This window comes from Pagrus pagrus, assembly GCF_965226575.1.
Source record: "Pagrus pagrus genome assembly, chromosome: 1".
NCBI classification, from domain to species: Eukaryota; Metazoa; Chordata; class Actinopteri; order Spariformes; family Sparidae; genus Pagrus; species Pagrus pagrus.
This window is the reverse complement of record NC_140185.1, coordinates 18,225,869-18,243,712: the sequence shown is the minus strand read 5'-3', so window position 1 is coordinate 18,243,712 and position 17,844 is coordinate 18,225,869. Positions and strand designations below refer to the sequence as shown.

General features: G+C 38.5%; 1 protein-coding gene across 6 annotated transcripts in view; it reads right to left on the bottom strand.

Annotated features, from left to right (window-relative positions):
- LOC311256164 (protein diaphanous homolog 3-like) overlaps nucleotides 1-17,844 on the bottom strand; it is a 173,211-nt gene that overhangs the window by 69,981 nt on the left and 85,386 nt on the right. For all 6 annotated transcript variants that reach the window (XM_084351013.1, XM_084351009.1, XM_084351010.1 and 3 more), the window contains 3 exons: nucleotides 16,533-16,662; nucleotides 8,758-8,882; nucleotides 3,298-3,462 (listed from right to left, as the gene is read on the bottom strand). In XM_084351013.1, the coding sequence (XP_084207139.1) occupies nucleotides 3,298-3,462; nucleotides 8,758-8,882; nucleotides 16,533-16,662 (420 nt within the window). The remainder of the gene's footprint in view (nucleotides 1-3,297; nucleotides 3,463-8,757; nucleotides 8,883-16,532; nucleotides 16,663-17,844) is intronic.

The window sequence follows — 17,844 nt, the reverse complement described above, 5'->3', positions numbered from 1 at the left end:
CCTAACTGCAAAAAATCAAGCCTGAACCATGGAACTAAAATGAAAGGGATGACAGCTGCAGCATAAAACATCATCAACAGTCTGTATATTCTTCTCATTATTATTAACTATTATTAAATGAATGCATGGAACATGCTGAGGTTTATTATCAATCACTCTGGGTCTCATTCCTATCTGAACAAAGAAACTGGTGAACTGTGGCTATTTAAGGGAGGCAAAGACTCACAGCACAGAGAAGTCCTGAGATCAATAACATAAGTGAAAGAAAAGGAACAGCCAGGTTAAAAGCAAAGCATCTGGGAATCTTTTTCTCTGACTGTGTGGTTCTTTGTGCCTGTGAGGACTGTGTGGATATTGCAGTTAATTCATTCTAAGGTTAAATGCCAAATACAGCAGGCAGCACATCAGGATGTGTGACACCCAAGTGTTAGGGGGTGAATTTGATCATGTAAGAAGGGAAGAGGGCAGGACTAATGAAACATTTTGTGCCTCAAGGTAAAAAAGTTGTAAATCATATGCAGCTTTGAAGGAGACCTATTATACCTTTCTTTTTTTTACCCTGCCATCAGTGTTTTATGTATGTTTTTGTGCATGTAACAAATGTTAAAAGTTAAAACGGTCAAGTCCACGGCAAGAAGCTCCTCTCTCCCAAAGAAAACACTGCTCCAGAAACACCTTGTCAGTAGTCTCACCTTTAACTCACACCACGTCACAGAGTCACACGTTTGCATAATTTATGCCTACTGGCTTGTTTGGCACGTAAGACCGGATTTAGCACAGCTGCCCTGTTGTTGTTGTTAGCGGTGCTGGGTCAGGCATGTGTGAACTGACCAATCAGAGGAGACTGGGTATTCTCAATGGAGGATTTTAAAAGGGACATGAGTGAACCCAGAGCGTTTCAGTCAGAGGGGGAATACAGCGCTGCAGCAGTATGAGAAAACTGATGTGTTTTTGAGCACTAAAGCATGTAAACTTATTCTAGTAGTAACCCAAAATAAAATCATGAACCTAAAATGATCATAAGTCTCCTTTAAATACAGGTGCAAAGTCAACATAGATAAACTGTACTTGCAGTGTTTTAGATTGCTTAAAAAATACTGATCCTCAAAGACTGTTAATTGTTAGTTTAGTGGTCATGTAGAATTAAATGAGGACATAACAGGCAAAAGAGTCACTGTAGACATATTTAAAACTGTTCAAAAATCTCTTGTCAGACTAAGAGTAGAGTTTATATTGTGTACAGGCAACTGGAAATGTTTATATTAGGCACACCTTAGTGTCACTGCAAAAGGGTGATTTAAGGAGAAAAAGAGAGATCCCAGTCTGAACCTATGTATCAAATAAGGAGCACCAATTTATTGTCCAAACATTGATATCGGCTTATATTCACTTGTTGACTGCTATTGGCCTTTCTGCAAATAAAATGATGTACTGACAGCATTGGTTTGTCATGTTTATCTGATGTGTCACATTGCTGGCACATTTAAAAGCTTTTGGTTCGTGAATACCTTGCCACCTGTTTGCAAGGCTAAAAAGGCTTTTGAAGCAGTTACTTTTCAAAAGAAGAATCTTTTTCTTCCTGTAAAAAAGGTTATAGTAAAGGGTTTCATAAATTCTATGGCCGAATGTTTGCTTTTTCAAAGACCACAATGACGAACTGAATGATTGAAACAAGTTTTGCCACAAAAGAGGGAATAAAACCAACAAGAACAAAATCTGGGGTGGTAACTAATTACATCTTTTCAAATTGTTGTCATTTTTTGGGACTTTTATGAGTACTTTTAAAAGCATAATGAGTAGTACGTACAAGTTAATTTAATATCTAAACTTTTAATCTGCAATTTTGTAGGCAATAAGGCTATTGGATCACAAACAGGCAAATGAAAACCCTGACATATGGACAAAAAAAAAAAAAGCAGGCCCAGGTTTGTAGAGTTGACCATGACTACTGAGCAGAACAGCGCTTGAGTTAGGAGTCATTTAGACTGAAGATTTGGAGAAGACTGAATGCCCGTTGAATTAAACATCAATGGTCAAAAAGTAACTAATACTCTGAGTTGTGTTTGAGAAGAATACATTGTACTTTCGGTACTATAATTACTGTACTGTACTGTAATTTCAGTGCATCTCTAGCCTCATTTACCATGATACCATTTCTGACCATGAATAAATCATAGAAAGCGTTCAAAATGGAACAAAAAGTTTGCAATACATGTGAAGTCTCTACTTTCTCGATTCTGAGCTTAACATAAAAAAGTACCAATGTACATCCACTACTCTCCCTGAAAACTACACAAATGTACAGACAAACCTTTGGAGTACAGGAAAATCTAAATCATAACTAATGACTATGCAGAAAAAAAGGCAAAGAGGCATGAAATCCATTTGTGTGCGTGAGGTAGATGTTAAGTTGGGGGCAGGGCAGGAACTTTAGTGGGCTAATTAGCTACTATTATCTGTCGCACCCAGTGGCCTGTGCCACTAATCCTGCTGATTAAACACAGTGGGTCTCCACAGCGCCACAGCTCACAGTAGCGCCAGACTGATAAGGCCACAGAGCTTAGTGATGACATAAACGTCTGGGTGGGACTGGAGTACACAGGACTGGCACTGTTCTGCTTTTTTATTATACCACAATGATGTGGAAAACAGCTTAGGTTCTATGTTGACACAGCCAATGAAGAAAAAAAGTTTAAAAATGTTAAAAGACCACTTGACATACTCAACTATATTCTAACAAACAATTCTCATGTCTTGTGCTTTTTGGTATACAAGGTTGTTTACAAAAAGATGCAGCAATTTTTTTAATGAATGGACCAGCTATCACTCCAAAATGTATCTCCAAATCTAGACAACAAAAACCAATCTATGAATTTTTTAGGTGCTGTTCATGGTTTGCTAACCTCAGCATTGTTTAAAACCAAAAAAGTTTCCAGAGACTAATGATAAAAGACGAACATACACGCAACTCAAAACAATTACTAATCAGGCCTTTAAAATTGCATTATTTTCACATGAATAGGCACACAAAACAAAAACATTTCTGGTAAACATCAACACGTCATTTAAGCTAAATTGTGATGATCATTCTATTTATATTATATATAATGTAATCATCAAATGATTTTCTGTAATGAAAAACAAATCCAAGTAATGCCAATCCCACTGAGAATCAACACATCAACCATCAGCCGCCCCCATCTGGATCAAATGTGAACAGTTTTCACTTCCACACAACATGCTCAAACCAGCTTTGATGTTTCTCCTCCGGGTCCATCTATAGAACTGAATACTCACAGTGAACATGGAACGGAAGTTGAAGAGATCGGTGAACAGCTCCTCCACAGAGGTCTTCTTGGGATCGACGGCAAAGTACTCCAGTACGTTCTGATACAGCGTCTCCATATTGCTGTGCATTATCACCAGCTTGCCATACTGCTCCCGTGCAACCTTGCTGAAGCTGTGAGGGTTGCTGTCAAGGTCAACAACACATCTATCCCACATTCTATGCTCATTAAATGTCAGAAGAACACTATTTCCCTATTTGACAGCAAGATATCAATATCTAGGGAAATTAACAGAAATAATTCACATATGTTGCCATAAGGATCTAAAGCTCAGTCAGTGGTAAACTGATGTTGGCAATCGAAGCTCTGATACTGTCAGTCAGGTTACTAACAAAGTGTGTTCACTGCTTTGACCCCTGCAGCCTACAGCATCTGTGACTCAAATCTGGTTGCTGGCAAAGTATATTGGTTTCTCTGACATGCACAATATTAACTGCAAATATAAACACATACAATTTCATAATTCCGTGTCTTTCCAGATTTCTCTTTAGTTTTTTCAGACCATATTTGACATCAGAGTATAGATAGCTAGATAGTTTTATATGTGAATACATTCTTTGAAAAACAACTTTTAACATGTGTTATAAATTCTGACTTTATATGCCATTCCTACGCATAATATGATCGTCTTGGTTTCCCTCAACATATTGAATGAATAAAGTTATATTATTGTTCTTATCCATATTTGTCTCGTTTATAAATAAGAAAGTTAAATTATTTTATTTTCACAGCGTCAGTGCAGCCTTGTTTATTCAATATGTCCATGGAAATGACAAAGGCCGCCTAAAAGGCACAGTTTCCTTGCACAGAAAAGACAGTCAGTGGACCTTTCTGATAACTAAAACACTGCACAACTCTTAACATTTGGTTATTTATGATGTTATTCGCGAATAAATTGCCGTATTTCTTTCAAACTATCTTCATGCCTTGTTTTTCACAATATCAAATGAAAAAATTGCATACTTTCTTTTAAGTCTCATCAAGTTCCATGCTTTTTGATACTACGTAGGAACCGTGTAATTTACGAATAAGCTCACAGATTTCATTTCAGAACAAATTTTACATTCAATGTAAACATGACAGAAAATAATGTATTTGCATTTATCTTTGCTCTGAGCACTGGCTGTGTGTCAAACGCAGCAAAAGTTCAGCTTTTAGCCTCCCCAAAATTAGCTTTTATTGTGGACTAGGAGCATGTCTTTGCACATAAAATGTCCCAAGCATAGTGTCAAGAGCCGGTCCTCACAGATTATCTGGTTATCTGGTACAACACACAGAGGTCGAGCAAATATTGCTGCTTTTAAGATTGCCTGTACAAACCGACCAAAACTGACTAGCATGGAAGATTGAAGAGCATTAAAAGGTCCTCCTGGTTAAACTAAGCAAAGCAAAAGGACAGCTCCGCTATGCTGGTAGGTTTGTGTGGACGAGGACAAATAGGTAATAGCTGTGTCAACATAAGGTGTCAGTGTCAGAGCAAAGTGAGGTGGAAAGCGAGAGCGCTAACACACATCCCACACTCCGAGGGCATGCTGTTAAACAAGTCTACAGTAAGTCACAACACACTCAATCTGGAAATCTAGCAATCATGAATTTACTGTTCAAAAATAATTTGATATAAAAGCTGCATCATTAGCTCTTTTGTGTTTGTATTTCTGTTTCCTAAAGCATATCGCATAAAGGTGCTTTCCACATGACGACCCTGCTTAACAAAAATCAAAACGTTTGAGGCACAAGGAAATAAAATCTGAGTTTGAAACAGTTTGAACAAATTTGCTTCTTTTCAAAAGTCTGGGCAATTTTCTGTGTAAATCAATGAAAAGAAAGAAAATGATTTGTCCCTTACTAGCAGGCCTGCAAATGACCCCAGCATCCTTGTCTCATGGCAGATAAGAAGCAACAGTGTCTGTGTGGTAGCACAATTATGTTGGCAGCATCACTGGCTCCTATTGTGCCCCTTCATTATAGCTCAATTGGTGCACCTATTTGACGTCTGGCCTCCGTTGAATCTGGCTGGGGATGGGACTACCTATTCACAGCTGGGTAAATGCTGTTCAATGGGCACTGCTCTCAGATTGACTTGTCAGTAATATCTTTCCAAGGCAGGAGCTGGGGAAAAGAGGCACGAGGAAAGCGTGAGCAGGTGATGGAAAGCAAGAGAGAGAGAGAAAAGAAGAAATAGCCAAAGCCATGGTTGATAAGTATCATGGGGTGCAAAATATCTCTCCTGACTTCTTCCCTATCTTAGAGAAAAGTAGTGATCTACCGCAGCTCATTTTCAAAAATTCCTGTTCACCCTTGCTTTCTTACTGATCATATACTCTTTTCCATTCATATTTCCTTCCCCCATCATTCATTTATTCATCCTCCTTCTGTTTTTTCTCCTGTTGTAATCTGCCACCCTCGCAGGCTTAGCTCACATTCAGAAGTGTAACACTAGACGGATACTGTAGCACAGTAACTGCATACTCGAGTAGCACATGAAGTGATAATGGAATTTTCAATGTCACCAATGTGTGACTGCAGGCATCTCATTTTTAGCTGTTAACTGTAGATTTTCTTGTTTGGTAACAAATGCCACCAGCAAACTTCATCAGTTGCAGGTGGAGCTACAATGTCTTAATTTCAACGTGACTGTATCATCTGTCAAGGGGTTCAAGAGCATTGACGGGAAATCCCTCTTTGTCTTTGATCTAGTACTTTTAGATATGCTATGATGTGGATGATTGGAAATCTTCATAAATACAACCATTACACTCAATAATGTCAGTTTACTCATGTGAGATACTGGAGTAGGGTCAAGTCAAAATAAAAAATAACTTTTAAGAGCTTGTTTTTTTAGATTATACAAACATAGATTACCAGTGTTGATTAAAATCCACATATAGATTAATAAGAATAAGAATCAGAGTTAGAACTATTGCTCTGGAGCTCTTGCTGTTTTTGTTTTAAGTGTTTTTCTTTAAATATTCAGGGAATCTTTTAATATTTTAAAGCAACATTATGTAAAGAATAACTATTGCTCCTCACCGATCAGACGTAAACTTCCACACATTAATACGAGAAACAAACAAAAACTCCTCTGCATCGTGTTTTCTACTGTTTTGCTCCTTTTCAGGTTTTCTGTCTGGAAAGTTTGTGCCCTGTAAGAGTGAATATGTGATATGTACACAAAGTTATGTAAACACAGATTTAAACATTATTGTACAGACATAAGTTCAGTATGTTCATATGGAATTGCTTTCATCTTGTTTACATATATTAAGTGTTTACAGTAATGTTAAGTTGATATTTAAGTATCAGGTATTTCAGCTAGTTGATGCTGCACAGGCAGCTGGTACCTCACTGGGTTGAGAACAGAGGGGAGAAGGAGAGTAGAGAGACTGGATAGTTATGTCGACCGAGAGGAGATGCAGAGAGGGAGAAATCTGGATGAGTTGACTGGGCTGTGTCTAAAAAGTTATGAGGAAAACCCTGACCCTGGACTGATTTATTCCTCCTCACACACCCATGTCACTTACACCACCTACTGCTTATGTCCATGAACCATCTCCTAATAATCGCATAACAGTAGTGGATGGAAACAATATGAAATCATATAATACTAAGATAATAATAAACAAGAAACTGTAAAAAAATATATATAATACTTATTTAATACAATAATACATATGGGGATCTTTTAATTTAGAAATTTTAAAGGTGCATAAAACTCACATATCTAAGTTGTTTAATCAATACTACATGTTTATCTCGGTTGAATCATGTGTCCCAAAAACCTGAGCACAGTGTGGATTGTGAGGTTTGCATATGGATGGCAGGGGCACAGATAAGCCTGGATGATTGAATGTATACTGTGAGCATGTGTCTAGCTGACATTTAGTTTCTGGTTTCAGTGAATTCAGATTTAATTTTAAATCTGATGGACTTTTTAATCACTGTTGCTAAGATTAGACATTTTGTGCAGTCCACCTGGCACTGGAAAGCAAAGCGGTAAAAGACAGAGCTGTCAAATCCATGCTCAGTGAACCTTTAGTCTTTCACTCAAGTTCACTGCTAACTACTACAGCACAAGCCATCAGTGCCCCAGCCCAAGGCTATTGATCAAAACTACATGAAGGGGGCTAGGTACAGGGTGTATTATTGAACACACACTTACACCTGGTCTGAGACAGGCCTGTCAACCTGATCCTCTAGAACTACCTCAGAGGACAGTAAATAATTAACACTGCTGCCACACAGATATGGACAGCTGTCAGCAGTGGACGTGAATATCCGAAGTAGGCAGGGTAACAATGAAGACAAAAATTATGTATTTATGCATTTGTGAATTAGCACTTTTGTTTCGTATTCATAAACTTACAATTGAATTAAACATATTAAATTGTTCTTGTTCTGTCTCTGGGAACATTCAACAATGACTATTGCTGTGAGAGAGCAAGAGAGTGACAGAAAGACGAGGAAGGCTTTGTCTCAGTTCGCCCTCTCTAACCATTCCCCTCATTTATGACGTTGCCCTCAGCGTGAAGCCTCCTTTAGAACAAGAGCTGAAGGGGCACTGGCACAAAAAACGGACTATAGAGTGGGATGCCACTGTTCACTTGCTCACTACATCAACAGTGGAAAGAAAACCATGTGTACTGTAGGCATAGGACCAAGTCAGGCAGGACTATTGTTGTCTCCTTTCTTTTCTGTTTAACAGCATATTATACATCTACTGTATATTTTCTTGAACGATTTACAATGAATTCATAGCATTGGGCGATATGAAGTCTTTTGTTTTTTACTTGCATTGTCTTATGTGAGGCAATTGTTCTGTTTGTATAGAAGCTCAAAATAAAAACAGAAAATAAACAAATGAAATGAAGCTACATTGTAGTTATTTTAAACCATTTCTTAACTGAATTTACTGAACAGCTACTATATGATGCTATATACCATGGCCGTGAGATACATACATTACTGTATGTAATGATTTTGATTTTGGTTGTATCACACACCCTTATTTGTTTTGGATTTTCTTTGTGAAAACAAAGTGGTGATAATTTCCATGTGGAGGGAGAAGATTGGAGTCACTTCTACTAGTTTCACATTTAGTTTTTCAATCCAGGTGGAAAGCGATGGGAACTAATGGAAACACAGCATGAGTATTTAATTATGTAAAACGTTAAAGACATGTGTTTTATTGGGTATTTGATTAACCAAAAAACTTGAGAGTTCCATCCTTTCATACCACAAGTTCAACTTTGTGTTAAGCTATGAAAACCTGTTCTTTGCAACCCTTTGCAGCACCGCAGTGTTGAAACTAAACATAAATTCCTCTAACTTTTGTACCGTTTGATTCATTACAGTAAACCCATTGAATAATTCCCTAGACTGGTGAGTGAATGCATGCGTGTGTAAAGGATATAGCCATTTTAGTGAAGAACATGTCGTTTGGGTCATCGGGGGAGGAGAAAGTCTCCAGGTCTCTCTCCAGCTGCAGCAGCTGCCTCTCCATCTGCCTGAGGCTCTTTTCCAGATTCTCTGCAGATACTGACACACACATCCACATATATCAGTACACACACATACACATTTGTAAAAGCACACAGCCACGTGTCAAGGAAATGTGAAGAAAGAAGCACACAAAAAAGACAACTCAATTACAGGTACAATCAAATGCATTATTATTTTGAGGCTCTGAAAGCATCGGAGAAAAACAACATACAAAAAAAATAACAGGGAAAATGAGAGAGAAGCCAGCTCAATTGCAAAGCATGCTTATTATGAGCTCACACTGTGCCAGAAACACCATGGGAATAAACAATGACTGAGGAAAAAATAAACATCAAGTGAGGGGTTCGTTCAATACATAGTGTTATTATTCTGTGCCTCTTATATACTCATGTGTAAGTCGTAAACCATTAAATTGATATAAGAATACAATGCCTTCCTGACAAACACACTGTAGTGAAAGCAAATACTGTGTTTGCTCATAAATTGAAACAGAATGTATGGCTTTTCAGTAACACAAACAGAGCAACAGATTCAAAACTGCAGCCTCAAAGTATGAAAATGGCTATTGAAATAGAAATACCTCCTTCATCCTTTGCCTTTAGTCTTACCAACAGGTGCATGGATGATGCAGGTGGGAGAGCAGGCGAATACTGAGCCTAACTTTCTGTTAAGTTGGTCATGGCTGACACTTTAAGCTAGTCACTGAATATAGCATATGGCTTAAATTACCCTGATTAGACCCTACTTGACAAAAAGGCATAAGCCTCTTATTTTTAAGTAGTTTCAAATGTCCCTTGATCCTAATACATGCCATATGAAAAGGAAAAAAGAGAGAGTACTTCTATGTAGCTAAGCTTCTCACTGAATTTATAGCATAAACCCCATTTACTGATGGGAATATACTGTCTTTGACATACACACTTGTTCAATCAGACAGTTTCACTACAAACATTTTGAAGTCAGATGAAGTTGTAGAGTTTATCCGATTTATCTGAAAATTGTAACTTTAATGGAATGTAAATATAGTCTTTTCAAAGATTTCTTAGTTCAGCATGTGAATGTATCTACAAAGAAAAATAAAATACATTTGTGAATTCTCCTGGCTGAGAGGAATCTCAGGTGGCACTTTTAATTCTGCTCTTAATGCTTCCACTCGTGATTTAGAAAGAAGGCTAAACACACTGCAGTAACTAATCACCATATAACACTCACACTAAAGTACACTGACTGCATCTTTACCTGACAACTCATTATCACATAAGTTCCTTATATTTATTGTATGTTTCAACCTGTCCTGAAAGTCCTTCTTCTTTATTAGAGGGTACTCTTAGTAATTTATCTGTTTATCTTCATTCTCTGTTTCCTTTGTTGTTTTTTTGCTGCTCTCCCCATCATCGCCCCCCACCCCATCATAGTACACTAATTGTTAACAATCAGTCGTACACACTGAAAATGCGACAGCACACCATTCCTTCTAAACTCTTGACACAGACTACATTGTGAGCAATGATGTCTAAATCAGTCAATGCTGCTCTGCACTGACTGACTATTGTGTTGACTTTTACTTCGGTAAGAAACCACTCTGCCAATCTGGACAGGAAAATTGTCAAACAATCCCATTCATCTTTTGGAAAATCACAGGCCTATGCTTAAGTCATAACAAATACAGAATCACATAACAAGTGTTCACGTGATATCAGTCATGAATACAATTCTGTAACACCTGTGTGAAATTTAGCCCTGGCTTTTTTACGATATTACTTAAAAAATTACTACTTAAAAGCTGTTTTTGCCCTTTAAAGCCTCATATTTTACGTAATCAGTGACTTGTGCTAACAAGTTCATCTGTCATATGTATATATGTATGTATATGTATACGTATCATATATTTACCAAGTTTAATATCATATATTAAGAAGAACATTGCTCTTCAATTCAGATACAATCACTGAGGGATTGCGATCTTCTTAAAGAGTCACACTGCTCACCTTCCTGCCTCTCAGGCTCTGTTTTATTATGCTTTAGGTGAACCTTGTACATTAATTGTGTCAACTACTCTATCATGCCATTATAACCAGGTCTCAGAAGATTCCCTGGTTAAACAGAGGTTAAAAAATAAGTCAATGGTATGATTAAAAATTGACAATTCAGCAGCACTCCAAACGCATCACAAAATGTCAAAATACTGCCGCCTAACTTAATCATTGCTACTTATAAAAGAATAGTAAAATAATGGCCGGAATATTGGGAGACATTTCTTTTACCTTATTTGTATTGACATGATGCTGACATACAGTATCAACTAGCCTCATGACAGACTAACTGACTTATGCAACTTTTGGGGACAAACGCCAGAGTCAAGATTGCATTTGCATGAAAATACTTAGGACCCCAAGACTGCAGTTTTCCAATGGAAGTCTGTGGAAGTCCACAGGCTACTCCTGAAGGGCCAAAGGTTAGGTAGACCTATTTTTAATGCAAATGCTTGTGTCCCCAAAAGTGGCATATGTCAGAACACACACACACACACACACACTCACACTCACACACACACACACACACACACACACACACACACACACACACACAGCTCGCTGTGTCTATAAACGGGGTGGTCCAGCAGTCCAAATGGAGGGGGCTTACACGCACTAACATGCACACACGGCCGGAGCGGTTCTAAAACAAAAAACATAGAAGCTCAATAATGACAATAATAATAACAGCACACAGAAAGGGAGTGTGACGTCACTCTCTGCTCAGGACGTCCTTACTCCACTATATCTTTACATAGTAAATTGTTGTTTCCTGACATCCAGTGAGTCTGAATGTTGTATATTGGACCTTTAAGCCTTAGGGCTGATTGCCACTTTACAGAAATTCTTTGGATTCTGTCAAAACTCATAAAATAGCTAAAAATCTTTGACTAAATAATCAATGTTTTCCAGACATCTGACCAATGCCGAATATGATTAGTATGATAGATAAAATTGTCCAAAAAACATTTTAGTAAACAATCAAAAACTGACACTTCACCAGCTCCATCATTTCCATTTTAATCATCGTCTCTTTTTTCCCTAAAAGCCTTCTGCATAACCAAGCAACCAAAAGTCTGATGCGGGCAGCATGCAGAGGTGGAAGGACGCCAGACAGGCAGTCTGTTAATAGAAATGATTAAAGCGCGGTGATGATGCACTGACTGAAAAAAGAGTAAGGGAGGGCGAGACAGAGAGTAAAACCGAAGATCAATCTTCTGGTGAAGAGGCTCCCCCAGGTGGAAGGGCATGTGACCAAGACAAAACATGCAGGTGACAAAAGTTGAGGCATATGTTTCAGGAGAAAATCTGCCTGGGACTGAGTGTAGCAGCTGGTTTGTTTTGTTAAACACACAGAAATGTGTTTCAAAACAGACGATGCTGATGCTCGATATAAACACACATCTGTCATATACAAGTTAAGAATTTTAAAATAATTGCTCTGGGTACAGTGACGAGCAGAGAGGGAGATACAACATAAAAGGCTGTTTCCATGTCTTCTCTGTTCTCTCTGGTCACCCTGCTCTTGCTTTCTCTTTCTGTGTGTTGAGCGTGAGTGATTTTTATGAGCAGTGGGGCCTGAATGCCTCTGTGGTCCAGAGGGGTTGCAGACAGATATAGGATGTTTTAGAAGAATAATAATTGGAATATTTGTGGAGGTCAAATCCCCCATTGACATCCTTTTATTACTCTGCAAACCTGCTGTGCTATAAATGAGACTGAGTGTAGGCACACAACCGCGCATACTCGCAAACAGCTCAGCTACACGCAGAGCTCCACTATAGATCATACTTTGATGTATGGAAATTAAGAGACTGGAAAATACGCAGATCTGCCCTCTTAGGCTAAAGCCTGACAGACAAGTGGGAGTAGACTGATGGTGCCAGAGGCTCGGAACTGGAGACTTGTACTGCCAGAAATCTCGGTGCACACACTCCACATGCTGAGCACCTACTACATACAAAAAGAGCATGAAGGTCACTGAATTATAAGTTGCCGTGTAGACTGTTCATTCTATATATATTCAACATGAGGCTCGTCGCTCACCCTTCATGTGGCAAAACTACAAATAAGGCTTGAGCCAAATATTTAAGAACCATCTCAATGTAGTTGAATCCTCACATTATTACTTAATGATTCCTCAGGGCCACAAGCCTTGAACAGAAACAGAACCAAAACAGCTTCTCCGTCTTTGCTGCAAAATAAAATTTATAAAGACATGTCTATTTAGCATTATGCATAGCTTTCCAACCGAACGATGTTTCTGCGGCTGACAGGCGCTATTTGAAGAGTTACAAGCTGAAGTAGCCAGGTTGAGCACATTAATGTCTCCATGTTCGTCTGATTTCAACATCAAACTAAGCACCAAGTACCGTGCAACAAACCGCCCTAATTACTTAAACCCGAGTGGCTGTGTCTTGTGCATGTGTTTGTGATGAGGGACAAAAGAAATAGGAATAGAAGAGAAAGGGGACAGACAGAAAGATTGATAGACCAAAAACCAGACAGGGAGACAGACAAGAAAAATAGACAGACAGAGACAGGGAGATATTGACAGACAGATAAATAGATACATAGATAGATACATGGAAAATGACAGAGAGAAGCAGCACACCAGGGCTGCTTCTCCGTGTCAGGAGAAATAATGATTGTAGTGCTGAAAAGAAAAGAGAGGGGCAGAAATAAGAAGGCAGACACAAAGGAACCCTGAACTAAGCTGCAGTTTTGCTTCCATGAGAGACGGGATTGGCAATGGGGGAAACGAAGGCTGTGTTACACACAGTCAAAAGAGGCGGCTTTTGCAACAGAAGCGCAAATCATTACTGCTACCTCGATCCAACCCTGTTTTCATGCTCAAGTAAGCTCTTTGGTTAGCGTCTATGAATGTAATGCAGCCTTTTAGTGCGTCTTCAGGCCTCCCGAATGGCTGTCAGACCTGATGAAAAGGAAGCCACTCAAGAGCATGGTTTGCAAAGATGAAATGGGATTTGTTCGTCTGAATACTAGATATGAAGAGATGAGACACTTAGTATATGCATCTCATAATGGCACAGAAACACACAGCAAGACATTGGCACAGGAAAAAAACTACGATCTATATAAATGCAAATATATACTCAGCTTGAGGTCCATGAAGTTAGAAGATGGACAGAGCTTGAAGTAAGATCCAAGCATTGCACTTTCGATTGATCTCACCTTTGTACTTATGAATCTTGGCCAAGGGCTTGTGGATAGGCAGCACAGTTGGGTGAAATGAAACACTCAACAGGAGCATCATTATCCACAGATTATTAAAGCACCAACAGAACCTGGAGGGGTCCTTACAAGGAAGAGTCCAAACAATAAAGACACACATTTCATCCTCACTCTATTTTTTCCTCGTCCTCACCCTTTGCCTCATTCCCTCCTGCTGGGAACGGTAGGGTGGGTAAAATCTTCTTTGGAGCGGCAAGAAACATGCTGCGACCGCACACACATACTGTACACAGACTGCTGCTCACTACTTCCTCCTGAGAATTGCCAATGGCAATAGGAACAAAGAACACGACAGAGTCTCCTCTGACCACCCGGTCTGTCTCTGCTTGCCTGTGACCTTTACGATACTCTAGATAGACTGGCCGAACAAGTGTGTGAGAATTTGTGTGTCTGGGTGTTTGTGTCCACGGCTGTACGTAAAATTATAAAGACATGAAAAATTACCGCCTCACTGTCTTACAATCATAGGTCATACAATATAGGTAGGCAGTGAAGGCTTTGAAGAAATATAATGAGAGGTAATATGTGTAGTTTTTGGCGAAATGGAGGTAATTACTAAATAGACAATTCATCTATTAGTTGTCATCAATTAAATTAATCGTCAAATATTTGGATAATTGATTAATTAGCTTAGTACCGGTAATGTGTTTTTATGAAGAAAAAAAAAGTGAAAATATTTCCTTGTTTCTTTACTTCTATATGACTGTGTTTTCTAGGGATGTGGACATGTGTGTTTTGTGAAGTCACAGTTTCCTTAATCTTTGACAACCACAATCTAGTGGAAGTTTGTGCCAAATGGGAAGAAATTCCCTCAAGGCATTCCTGAGATATCATGTTCATTCGAATGGGATTGAAGGACAAACAGGTACACAGACATATGGACTGATAACTTGAAAACACGTTGCCTGAGGCATGAAAAGTAAATTTGTGTTAAACTGACATAAAGACTTAAACTACATTCAAACAATTTATTGTTCTTCATCAGAGCTGGAGACATAACCTGAAGTATTCTCTTGAAAAATAAGCCTATAACTCTTGCAAATGCGCTACGGCAGAAGATTAATGTTACTTTCAAACAGCAGTGCAGATGAGCAGAGTGTAGCATAGATCAAACACTAAACTGGTGAAATACAATGCATGTTTACAGAATCAACAAGCATCTAATCCAAGAAAAATCCCCAGAGACTTACAAAAGTAGGAAGGTAAGAGTAAAGCTCAAAGTAAAAACAGAGGAATGCAGAAGAAGAATGCTCCATTTCTATCGAGGTAAGAAGTTTGTCTAAGACAGGCTGTTCTGTTTATGCATTAACCTCTCCAAACCACATCCTTCAATGCCTCTCTCAATACTGATGCACTACAATATAAATTGTCACTCTGGTGGTTGCTGAAGCTTTTTTCATGCTGGACATTAGCACTGTGTTTGGGTGCTGCTCGAACCCAGTATTTCCCACCAGATTACTTTGCAGGAGCTCGGGTAAAAGTCTTTTTTTTTTTGTCTGAATGCTGAAGGATCTCAATGGTCAAACTTAACTGGTTTTAAATGAAATACTTTTTAAATAAGGTGTATGCTAGCAGTAGTTTATATGGCTGGAACACCCACACAGCTCGTTATCTTTTCATTAGGCTCACCTTTCCAATCATTTACCATTGCCATTGTCCATACCATCACAATTGTTTATGCCAGGCGATACAGCAAAATGGCCACCATCAAACAAGAGGCCAGAGTTCTTTAAATATCAAAAAACATTATGCGGTTGTCAGTTTTAATAGCATCCCCTCCTCTAAAAACACACTGAACAGAACATAAAAGGCTTTTCTCATTTAACTCAAAGCTAACAAGGCTGGCTTTTTAGACTTCCAGACAGACGATGTTTGTCACCGAGTTGCAAAACAGAGAATAAAAAGAAACAGAGCATCTTGTATGTATGCTTTTGTTTGCTCAAAGACAGTCTACCTACAGTATTTCAGTGCTAATTTAGCATTTTTAAGCGGCAGGGATGTTGATTCACGAGAAGTGATTGAAACTCCCTGTGCATCTAGAGAGCTAAAGAACTTAAGATGACACCAGCAGGAAACCAAAATAACTGCAATAATCACACTGTGATATCGCCTCAGAGAAAGTAAGAGGTAGACACAGAGTTACAATCTCTATTCTAATTATCAAGTAACAACTACTTTGCTACTTGATAATTAGAGTAGTGAGCTGTGCATGTTTAGGAGTCACAATAAATTATGCACTGTGCCATGGTGCTGGTAAACAGTGATGGCTTTTGTTTATCTGTCAGAGATTATTAAATCTGTCTGTTTTTAAAAGACCTGGCAAATATACCCAAACTGTCAGGATAGCATAACAGTGTGTGTGAGTAGGTTTGTGCATGTGGGTAGTATTGTATATTACCTCTGCTAGCTCGGTCCACGTGCTCCAGTTCTTCGACAAACTTGATCACATTTGGATATTCCTCCTCACATACTTGTGCCAGGAAGTGGAGTAATGTGGTCTTTTGGTCTGCTGACTTAGTGTCCTTCAGCTGTAGTAAAACACATATGCACAACACAAAGGTTAAACATGAAGACTTATTTAATTATTTTAGATCCTTTAGTCTCAACACACTATTAACAAATAGATTCTATAGACCGTGCAATAAAACTGCTCTGATGGGGGGGGTAGTGTGTTGGCACGTTTTGCACTAAGTGGTCACTTAAAGGATAAGTAGAATTCAGTCGTTAAGTTTCATGGTCTTAACATTTCAGGAGATTCACATCAAAACAGCCTTGCAGCATTCTCCTAAACTGGGGACTTGTTTTAGACGTAAAAAAACAACAAAAAACAAAAAAAACAAAATACTCCAAGTCTCCAGAGGCCACAAGAAAAAGATATTATTTACACCCTTTTTTAAGCTAAAATCTTCACTGTAGCTGCTAAGCTAAAAGCATTAGCACACAACCCACCTGAAGTGGGTGCAAGAGCTCTACTGTGCATCGATAGTGTACAAAAAATGTCTTTCAAATCAATTTGGGATCTCAGGGCTTCCAGAGACTTAGATTATGCTGGACGAGCTGTTTAGGACAGTGCTGCAGAGAAGTTTTGCTGCTAAATGTTTTGTAGACTATGAAACTTCACCTGACTTTCCATCACCATGGGGTGACTAGATAATGACTGAATTTTGATCTGATTTTTGGGTGAAATGTTCCCTTAAAAATGTGCATGCCAACCCTAACCTTATGGTTAGATTTGTTGTACAGGTAATGTTACATCTCTAAAGGGAAGAAATTATATTTATATGAATTTGCAGAATACTTGAAGTCCAACTGAAATCACATTTAGCCATCATTCTTGTAGTCAAGAATAATGTCAACATGTTCTTTTAAATGTATTGTTAATAGTTTTTTTTTTTTTTTTTATCATTACATACAATGAAGATAAAAGACACTTGAAGAAATATCAGAACTGCTCCTTTTCTTCTCAGCCTGCCGAAAGGGTATGTTTGATTGACAGCTGTCATGAGTGTTACACCGTATTGTTACGCTGTAGAAAAAGTAAGCAAACTTGCACTGTCACCCCCATGTCATGAGCAGACAGTGGGTTGATTGATTGATATTGAAGAGTAAGGAGCACACAATCGAACATTGACATTACAGCTTTACGCAAGATTTGACTGGCTGCATCAAACTAATGTCTCCATTTGCACAGGCGAATGCTTAACAGTATT